At 36.9% G+C, this 14864-nt stretch overlaps 1 protein-coding gene across 24 annotated transcripts in view; it reads left to right on the top strand.

The window, feature by feature from the left end:
• The window catches only part of MTMR2 (myotubularin related protein 2), a 117971-nt gene that overhangs the window by 39091 nt on the left and 64016 nt on the right, over positions 1-14864 (top strand). For 22 of the 24 annotated variants that reach the window (XM_072726238.1, XM_072726226.1, XM_072726227.1 and 19 more), the window contains one exon: positions 8089-8194. The exons of the other annotated variants lie outside the window; for them this stretch is intronic. In XM_072726238.1, the coding sequence (XP_072582339.1) occupies positions 8089-8194 (106 nt within the window). The remainder of the gene's footprint in view (positions 1-8088; positions 8195-14864) is intronic. 24 annotated transcript variants of the gene reach the window in all.

Below are 14864 nucleotides of genomic sequence, written 5' to 3'. Positions count from 1 at the left end.
TTGTGGAGGGGCAAAGAGGGCATGGAAGTCTGTAAAGGACACTGCAGGTCATATCAGCAGGAGTAGCAAAGCACAGAGGTGTGAAATGGCTAGAAGATAGAATCTGCAAGCCATTTTCAGTGACTTTGATGAGTTAAAGCTATAGCCAGTTATGTAGAACAAGGGCCAAGTCATGGAAGTCTTCAAGCCTTATGCTAAGGAGTTTGGGCTTGATTTAGGAAGGATTGAGGAATCACTGAAAATTTAAGTCGGAGAATGATATGATCAGATCTCTGTTTTTGAAGGATCACTTTGGTATTGTTTTTGGATGATATATTGGGTGAGTGGGAGAAAGGAGACAGGTGATTTACTATAGTCCAGGTAAGAGGTATTGAATTAAAACTTAAAAGTTGGGATGGAAAAACAGATGCATTCAAGGTGATACCGAGGTAGACTCTATAGGACTTTGGATTGACTAGATGCGATGGGTTGCTGAGCACTGCCTTGGACCTAGCTCATGTTTGTAACCATGAGTCCTAAGGGATCCCAGTTTGACGATTTCCATTAGTAGCTAAGCTTTAGCACAGAGAGGATAGTTACAATGATCCAAACTTAGAGATTAGCAGAGCATTGATTGCTAATGGATAGGATATAAGGATCCTGAAGGTTTGCCAAAGGGATTATAAAATATTACTGTACATTTCAGGTTGGATAGAGAGAGTAGTGAGAGGGAGAAGGAGAGTAAAGAAGCATGAAGGATCATGACAAATGGAAGGGCTGGAGGATAATTTTTCTCTACTGTGTTGAACATTAGATGAAGGAAAAGTTGAGAAAGTGAGATATTTGGAAAGGATACCATCTGTTTATGGACAGAAATTGGTTTCCTTGAGTTTAGGATTATAGACACTGAGTAGTTCTAGAAATGATGAAGTCCAGGGTATGACCACAGATGCATATTGTTAAAGTGGGAATATGGATGAGGGGTGTGGGACTTGAGGAATTTTGAGATAGGTCATTGCTAGTTTATCCTTGTAAACATTTAAATTCTCATGATGATGGCTTTGGTGCAGAGAGAAGCTTTGGAGAAGAGAAAGTAAGACACTTTCCTTACTTAGTAAGATCCACCTTATTAGGTGGATCACAGTAACAGGAAAGCTGGATATGCAAATACCAGAAGAAGGAGAAGAAGAAGGCTTTTACATATGAAGATGGAAAAGTAATTAATACTAGTGTAGAAACATGAGAGTGGAGGTGGGGAAGTGCTGATTTCACCTTTGGGTTTTGTTAGATGTGGAGAAGAGTCTCCTTTAGAAAAGGCTATGAAAGAGTGGTTCTTGAGAGCAGGGGTCGGCTGAGGGAAAGAAGTGGAAGGAAAATTCTGTGGAAGATGTGAGGCATTTGAGTCACTCTGAAATAAAGATTCTTGTGTAAAGGTTAGGAAGAGTTAGTACCTGAAAGAAGACCCGAATTGGGAAGATGGATGGAGGAGACACATAGACAGGAAGGTCTGGCACCTTTGCCAGCGAGGCTCAGGATGACGAGGGTAACAGGAATGTTTGGACTGACTGCAGTGAAGTTTCTGGGCCTAGGGAAAGTGAGGACCAAAGTGGTATTGCTTACTTAATGAGGTTAGCAGATTGCAGTCTTTCTCAGAGTTCAAATGCCTTGCCAGTTACAAGATTCTTATCCTCTAGCAGTTTATAATTTAAAAAAGAGGTGGCCATGTAACCAAAGAACTTTAGTCTAATGTGGAAAGTGTTAGGTATAATTATAGAGTATAGGCAGAAGTCTGTGAAAGCGCAGAGGAATGAGGGTTTAGTTCCAGCTGGAACACCAGGGGAGGACTTCTTGGAAAGCTTGCTTTTTAACTGAGTCTTAAAGAGTTGGTAGGATGTTAATAAATAGATAGGGATAAAGAGGCATTCTGTTTTGGAATGGCATGGGATGTGAATTCAGGGAAATACAGAGCTTGTTTGTGGAACAGTTCATAGAAGATAAACAGAGAGTTTGACCTCAACATAAGCAAGGGAGCAATAGAAAGGAGCAATGGATGTTAGATTGTATTATACCAGTGGCCCATGGCGATCAGAAACATGCACCGATTCCATCTGACAGAAGAAAAATAACTGAAAATGGAGTTCTGCATTGTAGGGTGTCTGTGGCCACCTCCAATCTGAGTAGCCATAAAGGGCAGCACTTCCTGTTTATACCAGAACTTTGAATAGTTCTCCTGTTGTGTGTATGCATAGGTGTATGTCTGCCATCATCACGAGGATAGCACTAGGATCTACCCTACCGCTGTTTCTTTCAGCCTCTCCATGCTTGCCTGGGATTTATTTTATTTTATTTTATTTATTTTATTTTATTTTATTTTGTTTTATTTTATTTTATTTTATTTTATTATTTTATTTTATTTTATTTTTTTTAAAGATTTTATTTGTTCATGAGATACACACACACAGAGGTGGAGACCGTAGGGAGAGAGAAAGGAGGCTCCACACAGGGAGCCCAATGTGGGACTCGATCCAAGGACTCCAGGATCACGCCCTGGGCCAAAGGCAGGCACTCAACTGCTGAGCCACCCAGTTGCCCCTTGCCTGGGGTTTAAAACCTTTTGTAAACTGGTTATATTGAACTACACATCAGTGCTTATTCACATATAACATGGTGGATCATAATATCTACCCATGTTCATGTATGTCTGAAAAGAAGTTAATAATTAAAAGCTATTTGCCACACTTTTCCTTGAAAAAATGATTCTTTGATTCTGAGACTGCAAGTTATTAGTTACAGAACCCAGTTTTGTTATTTTATTTCCCTTAGATATTTACTTCATATTTTGACTTTAAAGAACCCTTGGGTTTCTTAGTGGGACATGCTATTATATTATCTCTGTCAAAATTATTTTTTCTAAGTAATATACTACCTATAATTCCAAATTATGTTTTAATGCCTTTAATTTTATCTTCTCTCAGAAGGTCATATGAATAAAAAGTAGTATTGCACATTTGAACTTGTCCAAAATAGACTTTATGAGGTATTGATTTCCATATCCTTTAAAATTGTGTTTGGCTATACAGAATATAAACCTCCATTACAGTGATTTTAAAAATTGAACTTCAGGAGTGCACGAGTGGCTCAGTTGGTTAAGCATCTGACTCTTGGTTTTGGTTCAGGTTGTGAGATTACGCCTTGTGTTGGGCTCTGTGCTCGCTGGGGAGTCTGCTTAAAGATTCTCTCCTACCCCTCTCCCAGTTCGTGTGCGTGTGCTCTCTCTCTCAGTAAATAAATCTTAAAAAAAATTGAACTTTACTTTTTTACATAACAAAAATTTCGTAAGTAGGGAGTTGGTGTGAACTCTGGTGTGAACTTTGTGATACCATGAGATGAGGAGCTTGTTCTTCCTGTTGTTTGGCTCCCTGTTCTTAGCAGGCCACCATGTTGGTCATGTTTACAATCTGGCTACATATTTCCAAACTTCACATTCTTGTTCCAGGAAGAGAAAATGGGAAAGGTTAAGGGCTAGCCTTAGCCTGCTGTTTCTGCTCTCCTTTATTAAGAAAATAAAAGATTTCCATAACTATTAACATAGTTCCTCTTAAATCTCATTGACCAAAGTTGTGTCACATGGTTCTGCTAGCCACAAGGGAGCCAAAAGCAGCATGTCATATTGCGCTGGGCCCAGACTGCCCTAATCAAAGTAAAGGAAAGAAGAGGTATGTGTGTATCTGGAGTAGGCAACAAATAATGTCTCTCAAAGTACAAATGTCTCTCAATGTGTCTAAAGTTTGATTATTTTACCTGTTATTTTAACACAGATGGTATTTGATTAGCAAGAAATTGGCTACAACAACAGAATAAAAAAAGGAAGGAAACATTCTCTGTCAATTTCTCTATCTTTACATTATAAAACTAGATAATAGAATTTCTTTTTATTTTTTAAAGATTTTATTTATTCATGAGTGACACAGAGAGGGAGGCAGAGACACAGGCAGAGAGGGAGAAGCAGGCTCCCTGCAGGGAGCCCGATGTGGAACTCGATCCCCAGACCTGGGATCACACCCCGAGCGAAAGGCAGATGCTCAACCTCTGAGCCGCCCAGGCGTCCCGATAATGGAATTTCTTATGACTGTTCCTTTGTGTAATATTCTAGGTTGTTGGGTATAAACAAATAGCAATTACAATCATACCTTCAATTAGTTAATAAATATATGTTTGCATTTGAAAAAAGTATTATGAGATGTTTCTACTGCAATACTGTTTTTAATCCATTTAAGTGAATTTCTTTTAGGGGAGATGATTTTCGCATTGTATGAATACTTAAAAACATTTTGCAGATGGCATGATCTTATAAATGGGGAACTGTAAAGACTCTACCAGAAAAACTGTTAAAACTAATACATGAATTCAGGAAAGTTGCAGGATACAAAATCAACATGCAGAAATCAATTGTGTTTTTATACACTAACAACAAACTCCCCCAAAAAAGAAATTGAGAAAACAGTTCCATTGCAGTAGGATCAAAAAGAATAAAATACTTAGGAATAAATTTATTTATTTATTTAAAGATTTTATTTATTTATTCATGAGAGACAGAGAGAGAGAGGCAGAGACACAGGCAGAGGGAGAAGCAGGCTCCCTGCAGGGAGCCTGACGTGGGACTCGATCCCGGGTCTCTAGGATCGCAACCTGGGCTGCCCAATACTTAGGAATAAATTTAACCAAGGAGGTTGAAGACTTGTACAAATTATAAAACTATGGTCAAAGAAACTGAAGACATAAATCAATGAAAAGTTATCCTGTGTTAATGATTAGAAGAATGAATTGGCTTAAAATGTCCATGCTGACCAAAGTGATCTACAGATTCAGTGAATTCTCTATAAAAATTCCAGTAGCATTTTTCATAGAAAAAACAATCTTAAAATCATTGTGGTAACATAAAAGACCCCAAATAGCTATAGCAATCTTGAACGTGAATGAAGCTGGAAGCATCATATGTCCTATCTTCCAGCTGTATTCCAAAGCTGTAGTTATCAAAACAGTATGGTATTGGCATAAAAAGTAGACACAAAGATCAGGGAACAGGATAGAGAGCCAGAAATAAAACCACACATATACAGTCAATTTATCTTTGAAAGGATGCCAACAATGTACAGTGGTTTTGGTAAAAATGGGTATCCACATGCAAAAGGGTGAAATTGAACCCTGATTTATACCATACATACAAATCAAACCAAAATGTATTAAACATTTAAATGTAAGGCCTGAATCTGTAAAAGTCCTGGTGGAAAACTGGGGAAAAGCTGCTTGGCATTGGTCTTGAGAACCCTTTGTTGGATTTGATTCCAGTAGCATGGCAACAAAAGCAAAAATAGAGTAGTGGAACTATACCAAACTAATAAGTTTCTCTATAGCAAAGGAAACGACAAAATGAAAAAGGGACCTACAAAATCTGAGAAAATATTTTCAAACCATAGATCTGAAAAGTGGGAAATGGTGGGAAATTGATAAAAATGGGCAAAGTTTTATATATAAAGTGCATAGTTCCAGAGACCTAATATGTATAGCATAGTGACTGTTGTAATACTGTATTGTATACTTGAAATTGCTAAAAGAGTAGATCTCAGATTCTCTCACCACAAAAAGAAAAAGGTAACTATGTGAGATGGTGGATGTTTATATTGATTGCAGTACTCATTTCACAGTATATACATGTATCAGAACATCATGTTGTACACTTAATGTGTTGTACACAGTTTTTTTTTTTTTTTTAAAGATTTTATTTATTTATTCATGAGAGACACAGAGAGAGACGTAGAGATACAGGCAGAGGGAGAAGCAGGCTCCATGCAGGGAGCCGGACGTGGGACTTGATCCTGGGACCCCAGGATCACACCCTGGGCCAAAGGCAGGCACCAAATGGCTGAGCCACCCAGGGATCCCCTCTACACAGTTTTTATTTAATCACACCTCAGTAAAGCTTAAAAAAGTAGCAATAGAAAATGAAGTGACAATTTCTTTTGGAGAAGATAATTTTCACATTGTATAAATAATTTAGTTATTGTTATAGGCAGGTTATGGTGGACAAATTTTAAAACGAAAATGTAATTTTTAACTATCTCATCTCACAATGGATTATTTTATCAAAACCTGAGGAAAAAATTTTGACTTTGGGAGTGAGGAGGACTTTAAGTATGTTGAGAATGAAGCTTTAGAAAAACTTCAACTCAAAGTGTCTGAGATTTTTCTACCATTATTGCCATTATTGTTTTTTTTGTTTTGTTTTTTACTTTAAATAACTTTCTGGTACTGATAAAAAGAAATGATATAATTCATTCAGTTTGTGGCATAGGTATATTGTCAACCATGTTTTGGAATTTAACAAACCTAATACATGTTAATAGTATACATAGGCATTGGAGTAGATGTTGTGGAAAATGAAGACAGAGTTCTCCCTTTTGGGGTAATTTAGTTGGTGAGAAAAAATGTATATGCACCTGAGATCATTATACAATAAAAGACAGTAATTCTACAGTTACTCTGAGTTCTATAGGAATTTAGGAGAATAAAAGTAACTATAGGGTGTGATTAATGTAATTAATTAATATAATGGAAGAAATAGATATTTAAGACAGGCTTCTATAGAAATTGATTTAGTGGAAAGGTATAGGTGCAAAGACAAGCTCATCTTTCTATCTTTAGCTTCTGTTCTTTTGTTTGTCTAGCCCTGTTGAACCCTAGTTCCTCAAGTGTTCTGGGCTCTGTGATTATTCTGTATCTTTGCAGTGCCTTTTTGTTTTGTTTTTTTTTTTTTTTTTTTTTTGTATGTTTTTGGAATTCCCTTACTTGTGCGTCAGCTTGGCAATTTCCTATCTTTGAATACTCTGATCAAAGAACATCATGTCTCTGAACTCTTCCCTGAAGTTCGTGAGTAAAGTTGGGGTCTTCTTTTTCCTTTCTCCCATAGTGCATTTTCTCTGTGTCTCTGTGTTTGTAGTACGTAAACCTCAAAAGTAAAACTGTCAGTTATATTACCAGCAAAATGTATTTATTCAGGGATAACAGAGGATTACAACTTGAGACATGCAAATTATGGCAAAAACCATAGGCAAGCCAGAGAACAAAGGAGAGGAATGCTTTTTTATGTGGGAAAGGGAGCATTTAGGGGAGCAGTTATAAACAGGAGGGGATATTATAAACACAGAATCCATTGGAGTAAACTGAATGTTGGAAGTGTAGTGGCTTCAACTGGTTGTGTTGTGACTCTCTCTCTTTGGCGGGGCTGTTGCCAGGCAAGGAGAAAATCTTCCTACTGGGGTAGTAAAGTGTAGGCTTATCCCTGTGGGCATGCAGAGGGCTGCAATGAATGGTAGGGTTTGCGAATTTCCCCTTTCTGGTCTCCTGACTCCATTTGAAAGGAGGCTTTCTTTATTCAGTTTCACAGGGGCTAGTGTCATCATCACAACACACCATTTACGTACTCATCTCTCTCTGCCACAGTTTGTGAGCTTCATGAGCATGAGAATTGTATAATATTTATCTCCAAATCATAGTGCCTGGTATAATGGCTTTGCATGTTGGATCATTCCGTGAGTGTTCATTGGATGAATTGGGTGGATGGTTGAATAAAAAGAAGAAATTAGCCCAGAGTTTATTCAGGAGTCCTGGGATAGTCTATCCAGGGGGAATGTGGTAGGAATACTTAACCCTGCAGGTTAAGTATTAGAGTTTGAAATTTATTAGTGGTTGGAATTAAGCTTGAATAGACAAAATAGGACTGGTTGGCAATGGAAGTTTTTTTTTTAAGATTTTATTTATTCATTCAGAGAATGCATACAAGTAGGCAAACAGAGCATCAGGCAGAGTGGCAGGCCGAGCAGCAGGCTGAGGGAGAGGGAGAAGCAGCTGAGCAGGGAGCCTGACTTGGGGCTCAATCCCAGGACCCTGAGATCATGACCTGAGCTGAAGGAAGATGCTTAACCAACTGGGCCATCCAGGCACCCCAGCAATGGAAGTTTTAATAAATAATGGAGTTATAATTAGTAAAATTTCTGAAATTATTTTTTAAACCCCCAGTTTTGAAACATAATGTGTTTTTGTATTTTGTAGTGCTTCCACTTCTCATTCAGAGAATTCAGTGCATACAAAATCAGCTTCTGTAGTATCATCGGATTCCATTTCAACTTCTGCAGACAACTTTTCTCCTGATTTGAGGGTATGTACACTGTTTTTACATTTTGATGTAGTTTTGGTTAGCTATTTGTGGCCAACACTATGAGTATAACCTTGCACTAAGTAAGCAGGAGATCTTGCTGGAGGAGTCTCCCAAGACCCGTCTTTATAAAATATCCCAGAACAGGCTAGCAGATTTGGAAATCCTGGGGAATCCCTGGGTGGCTCAGCGGTTTGGCACCTGCCTTTAGCCCAGGGCGTGATCCTGAAGACCCGGGATGAACTCCTGCGTCGGGCTGCCTTTCATGGAGCTTGCTTCTCCCTCTGCTTGTGTCTCTGCCTCTCTCTCTCTCTCTGTGTCTCTCATGAATAAATAACTAAAATCTTAAAAAAAAAATTGAAAATCTTACTTATTTGTAGAAGAAAAATGTGTAATTTATTTCTAAGTTTGATAACTTTTAAATTCTTTACAAAAAGATAATTAATGGACTTTGTTGTGGTATAAAAGTTTTTCACAATTATTCCCATAATCATGGCCAATAATAGCTAACATTTTTTAAGTACTTACCATGTCCCAAGTGATGTTTTAAGTTCTGTAATGAAGTATCTTTTATAATACTTCTTCCAATTCTGTGAGGCAAAGACCATTTTCATCATCATTCTATAATAACAACTCATAGAAATTAATAATATGTCCAAAGTCTCATCACTAATAAATTCTCTGGCTAATATTCTAGCTCACTAGTCCAGTTCTGGAGCTGAGTCACTTAAATGTTGTGCTGTGGTTGCTATACATCTCATTATCATTTAAATATTACTGTATTTGCTCAAATCTTGTTGCTACACAATTAACCACATCAGTGATATCTTGTAGCACTTTGTACATTTTTGGATTCATCTGCCTTCCTACAACTGCTTATCTATGAATGTTGGAGAAAATGAATTTTATGTGCAGTGCTAACCCTTAAATCTTAGTGTCTTTTTATCCTGATCAAGTGGCTGCTTTCGCAATGGTTATACTTTCACAATTTTAATAAGAACATTGTTTATATTAAGGAAGTCATTTGCTTTTGAGCATATACTGAGACTGTATCTTTTTCTTGTATTTCATTTTCTTTTTTTTTTTCCTTTGTATTTCATTTTCAAAACAGATTCCAACAAATGAAAGAATACAGATTACAAACATCTGTAAAGACTTTCTGCTTATTTGTCCTTATGTATTGTGAAATGTCATAAAATAATAGTTTAAGTATAACATGACTTTAAACACTAAAAATAATAAAGATTTGTCTTTATAACCTGGATATATGTTGTGCTAATTATGAAGGCTTCATAATATCTTTAACTATTGATGCATGAAAATACATTAAGGGCAGGTTCATCATTAACAATAGTGGATATAAATCTATCTTTCCGTCTCCTTAATTTATTGCTATTTAAAAACACATGTTTTATATGTATATTTTTTATTTATTCATTATGTTGATTAAAAATCCACTGAAGACCTATGAATTTTTTTGGTCTACTTCTAGGCAGATTGTATTAATGAAAAACATTTTTAAAAATAATTTCATTTATTTACCTATTTATTTGAGAGAGAGAAGAGAGAGAGAGAGCCCAGGGGGAGGAGCAGAGGGAGAGGGACAAGCAGACTCCATGCTGAGCATGCAGCCTAATGTGGGGCTGTATCCCTCACCCTGAGATCATGACCTGAACTGAAACCAAGATTTGGACACTCAACTGACATCATTTGTTTTTAACTTCATGTTGTAACTGATAAAGAACTCATACTAGGAATGGGAGAAATGGCACTTTTGCCTCTTACTATGCTTACATTATTAATATTATATTCTATCTGCAGTTTCTTGCCTAAAGTAAAATATAAATAAATGGTTCAAAATAAACCATTTGTGTGTTCTTGTGAGGGTTAATTTAGTTAAAGTACTTCGCTAGGTACACATGTCAATTGTGGTACATCACAGGATGCTGAAAGGTGGCCTCTGCTCTCAGCTTCTTGGAAGGCTAGCTTCCTTCATTTCCTCGGTACACTATACTTAGAAATAAGAGTGACTGGCATACATTGGGACAAAATGAGGGTCATTATGTTAATCTTTATATTATACATTGTAATTTATTTATTTTTATTAGGTATTTTTCAAAATGTAGAACATGTTTAGATTTACAGAAAAATTGCAAAGATAGTATGGAGTTCTTATGTACTTGACCTCCAGTTTCCCCTCGTATTCATGTCTTATATTTGTATGGTACATCTGTCAAAAATAATAAACCCGTGTTGATACATTATAATTAACTAAAGCTCATATTTTTTCCAAATATCCTTAGGTTTTACCTGATTTCCTTGTTTTTGTTCTAGGAGCCCATCCAGGATATCCCATTACATTTAGTAGTCATGCCTCCTTAGGAGTCTCTTGGCTGTGACAGGCTTTTAGAGTCTTTGGTTTTGATGATCTTGACAGTTTTAAAGAGCACTCGTCAGGGGTTTTGTAGAATGATATTTTGCCCATGGACTGGGATTCTATCTTTTGGGGAAGACCACAGAGGTAAATAGCCATCTTCATCACTCATATTAAAGGTACATAGTATCAACATGATTTATCACCGTTGATGTTAACTTTAATCACTTGGTGGAGGTAGTGTTAGGGTTTTTCACTGCAAAATACTCTTTTTTCCCCCCTCTCCTTTTTATATTATACTCTCTGGAAGGCAGTGGCTGTGTACAGCCCACATTTAAGCCCACTCTATTGAGAGTGGAACATCTACACGCATTTTTCGTAATTATTCTGCGTGGAGATTTGTCTCTTCTCATTTATGGCTTTATGCAATGATTTATTTATCTTAGTATATACTTACGGATATCTGTGTATTTTGGATTGCAATTTAGTGTTACTTTGTTGCTCAAATGGTTGCAGTTCCAAATTGAGCGTTATTGCAGTCAGATCCTCCACCCCTTTGCTATATTCGCATCATTGTGGTGGTGTTTTTGTTTTGTTCTGAGCTCTGTTTCACTTTACTAAGTAAGCACTGCAGGATGCTCTAGGCTCATCTTGGTATTTCCTGCCTCAGTCTTAAAATTGTCATCCATTTCTCAAGGAACCCAGGTTTTGTTTTTTTTTTTTTTTTTTTTTTTTTTTGAGAATGGTATTAGAAACCAAGATCTGGACACTAGGTGTTCTCCCCCCCACCCCCCGCTTTTTTCTTCTCTCTTCTTTGCTTTCTCTCTCTCTCTTCCTTTCTTTGCTTCCTTCTCTCCCCTTCCTTCCCCCCTTCCTTCCCCCCTCCCTCTCTCTCTTCCTTCCCAAAAAAGGAACAAAGTTATTTTCCTTCTGAAGCAAAAGATCATTTGCCTACATTTTATTTGGAGGTAATAATCATGGGTAGGGGGATCACATATGCACATTTGTTTGGAGTAGTCTTATTTTATGCCTGTTGTCCCTTCAGGTTTAATGTTAGATACAAAAATGTCCAGAATTACTGACTTTCTTAGCACTGTAGGGTACCAGGGGAATCTTTTGAAGTTATCAAAAACTGATGAAGGTATCATCAGCTTCGTGACTTTAGAATTATCTCCATTAGTGCCATATGAATTTGGCATCTTTCACAACTTAGAGGGTCCCTTAGAGAATTTTTATGAGATGAATGAAGAGACAGTTGTTAAATGTTAAATTAAGGAGAAGATGGTTTTGGGCCACAAAGGTTGACTGTACTTTCCATAGTAGTGTGTAAGCTGTTACCTATTCCCCTCATTTTTAAAGATATGTTTGATTACTAGTCTTTTTTTCCCACTTGTGGAAAGGAGATGAATGATTAACATTACATTAATTATTAGTATCATTTAAAAATGCAGCCTAATTTCAATTATGTGCTCTTTTCAGAGGTGTGGTGGGAAGAAGGATTTGCTTCTAATACTTGAAAAAAAAATCTAGCTTGCTACTGATAAACATTTATATATGCTTCCTGTCATTTAACTTTCACTACAGTCCTGTGAGACATATTATTACTCCATGTGACTAATGAGAAACCTGGTATTCATAAGAGATTAATTAAGTCCTGTGCTTAAAGGCACACAGTAAGTCTTGCCCTTACTTAGTCTCTGTTTAGTAATATTCCTGTGAAGCACATTATGCAGGGAGACTAGCTTTCTATGACTTTGTTGCTGTCTTCATAGGTGCAGTGAGGTTTTCTTAGGTGACAAGGAATATCTTTAATACATTTTTTGAGGTAGCAATACCAGTTTTCAATATTACTTCCTTAGTAAATGAAAATTGCTTTTCTATATAAGCAGAGAAAGAGACTTTTTGTAGTAAAAATCTTCCCTCTTCTCAATTTTATTAGTTGATGAATATTTTGCTTTTAGTGTGTAGATCTTTGTGGCCATAAAATAGAACTGTGCTAGTTAATTATAGGTGGACTTAACTGCAGACAGCTGTGTGTTGTTTTCTGCTGGATCATGGTTTGGCTCTATGTGTGAGATGAGGGGCTTGGTATGATAGTTGTGAAAATCATCATTCACAGATGATTTGAAGTTGGTTAACCTCTAGACTTTGAGTTCTCCACATAGCCTCAACTGTTTATCCCTGCCCTGAGCCTTAACCTTTCTAAAGCTCCTTTAGTAACAGCTTTTAAATGGAAGTATCGAAAGCACCGTGCATTGAAAAGCTAATCCAATTTCATTAAAAATCTTCATTTAAATTGTAGAAATTCAAATTTTCTGCTACAGGTATTATGCAGTGACACTTTACTGAAAGGATAGTGTGTTAGTTGATTAGCAGCTGAACATGAAAGCTTCTCTTGAGGATTTCTTATTGAAATAAGATTTGTTGGGACACCTGGGTGGCTCAGCAGTTGGGCATCTGATCCTGGAGTCTCTGGATTGAGTCTTCCATCAGGCTTCCCACAGGGAGCCTGCTTCTCCCTCTGTGTCTCTGTCTCTCTCTCTCTGTCTCTCTCTCTCTCTCTGTGCCTCTCATGAATAAATAAATAAAATCTTAAAAAAAAAAAAAGAAACAAGGTTTTCTTGCTTCTGCATCAGTAAGAGAGAGTGGAAAATTAGAGGGTATATGGAACTATGTCAGATATCTGAAATTTATATTTATTCAAGTGGAATTTTCTTTGTACTTTTCACCTTTTCAGTATTGCTTGTTGTGGAAAAAGTCCTATACAGATAAAATCCAGTACACGTTTTTCTGAAAAATTAAGCACCAAATCAGCCTTGGTAAATTCAGTCATGTGTCTCAGTGAATAATTGTAGAGTGTTTCTCTTTGTTTCATTTCCTCTTCAATTGACAGTGGAACTTACTTTCATTAAAAAAAATTTAAAAAATCATACAGAATTTTTCCCTTTTTTTCTCTGCCCTTCTTTCATACAAAAATTTTAATGCAAATGCATTTTAAAAAATAGATCTGGGCAGCCCAGGTGGCTCAGCGGTTTGGCTCCTGCCTTCGGCCCAGGGTGTGATCCTCGAGACCCAGGATCGAGTCCCACATCAGGCTCCCTGCGTGGAGCCTGCTTCTCCCTCTGCCTGTGTCTGTGCCTCTCTCTTTCTCTGTGTCTCTCTCATGAATAAATAAAGAAAATCTTTAATAAAAAATAGATCTATAGTTTTTTAAAATTAGGCTTTCTTAATAAGAACATATTTTTAAAGTTTGACACTTAGTGGAATTAAGAACCTAGGAAATTGGTGTCTGGTTAGTTTATTTGCTGACTGAAATAATTTCCTTGAAGTCTAGGATTTTATATTTATTTATTTATTAAAGATTTTATTTATTCATGAGAGGCACGGGGCGGGGGGGGGCGAGGGCAGAGACCTAGGCAGAGGAAGAAGCAGGCTCCATGCAGGGAGCCCGATGTGGGACTTGATCCTGGGTCTCCAGGATCACGCCCTGAGCCGAAGGCATATGTCAACCGCTGAGCCACCCAAGTGCTCCAGAAGTTCAGGATTTTAAAATTCAGATGCACAGCTCTATTTATTTATAAAGTGTAATTTGTATAGCACTGGATTTTAATTAAAGTAAGTTCCTTAAGTGATGATGACTAAAAGATAAATTAAAGGTTGGGCTATGCAACATTTGCTTTGTAATGTCTGCGATGAGCGTTTATACCAATGTTTGTCTATAATTCAAAATCAAATATTAAAATGAAATTCTATTTTGTGTTTTATCTCTATTTTAGAAGGCCTTTTTGATCTTAGAATATATAATGTAGGGATCCCTGGGTGGCGCAGCAGTTTGGCGCCTGCCTTTGGCCCAGGGCGCAATCCTGGAGACCCGAGATCGAATCCCACGTCGGGCTCCTGGTGCATGGAGCCTGCTTCTCCCTCTGCCTGTGTCTCTGCCTCTCTCTCTCTCTCTGTGACTATCATAAATAAATAAAAATAAAAAAAAAAGAATATATAATGTATGTATATATAAATATATATATATATTCTATATAGGAGATAAAATTGTAATATTTGGATTTTATTTTTAGCCATCTGCCCTTATCTTGTAATATTTAATTGGCTTAAATGAAGTAAATTTGCTTTTTATATATTCATATTTTTTATTAACCAAACGTCAGAGATAACTGGATTATTTCTTACCGAGAACGTGTCCATGAATGTTGACATGTTCTAAAAATACGCAGATCTAGTCAGAATGAGTTAAGGCTCATAGAACCGATATTAGGTAGACAGTGTCTATTACACATAATCATT

Source organism: Vulpes vulpes, chromosome 11 (assembly GCF_048418805.1).
Source record: "Vulpes vulpes isolate BD-2025 chromosome 11, VulVul3, whole genome shotgun sequence".
Lineage (NCBI taxonomy): Eukaryota > Metazoa > Chordata > Mammalia > Carnivora > Canidae > Vulpes > Vulpes vulpes.
Note: the sequence above shows the minus strand (reverse complement) of the source record. Positions and strands in the feature narration are given on the sequence as shown.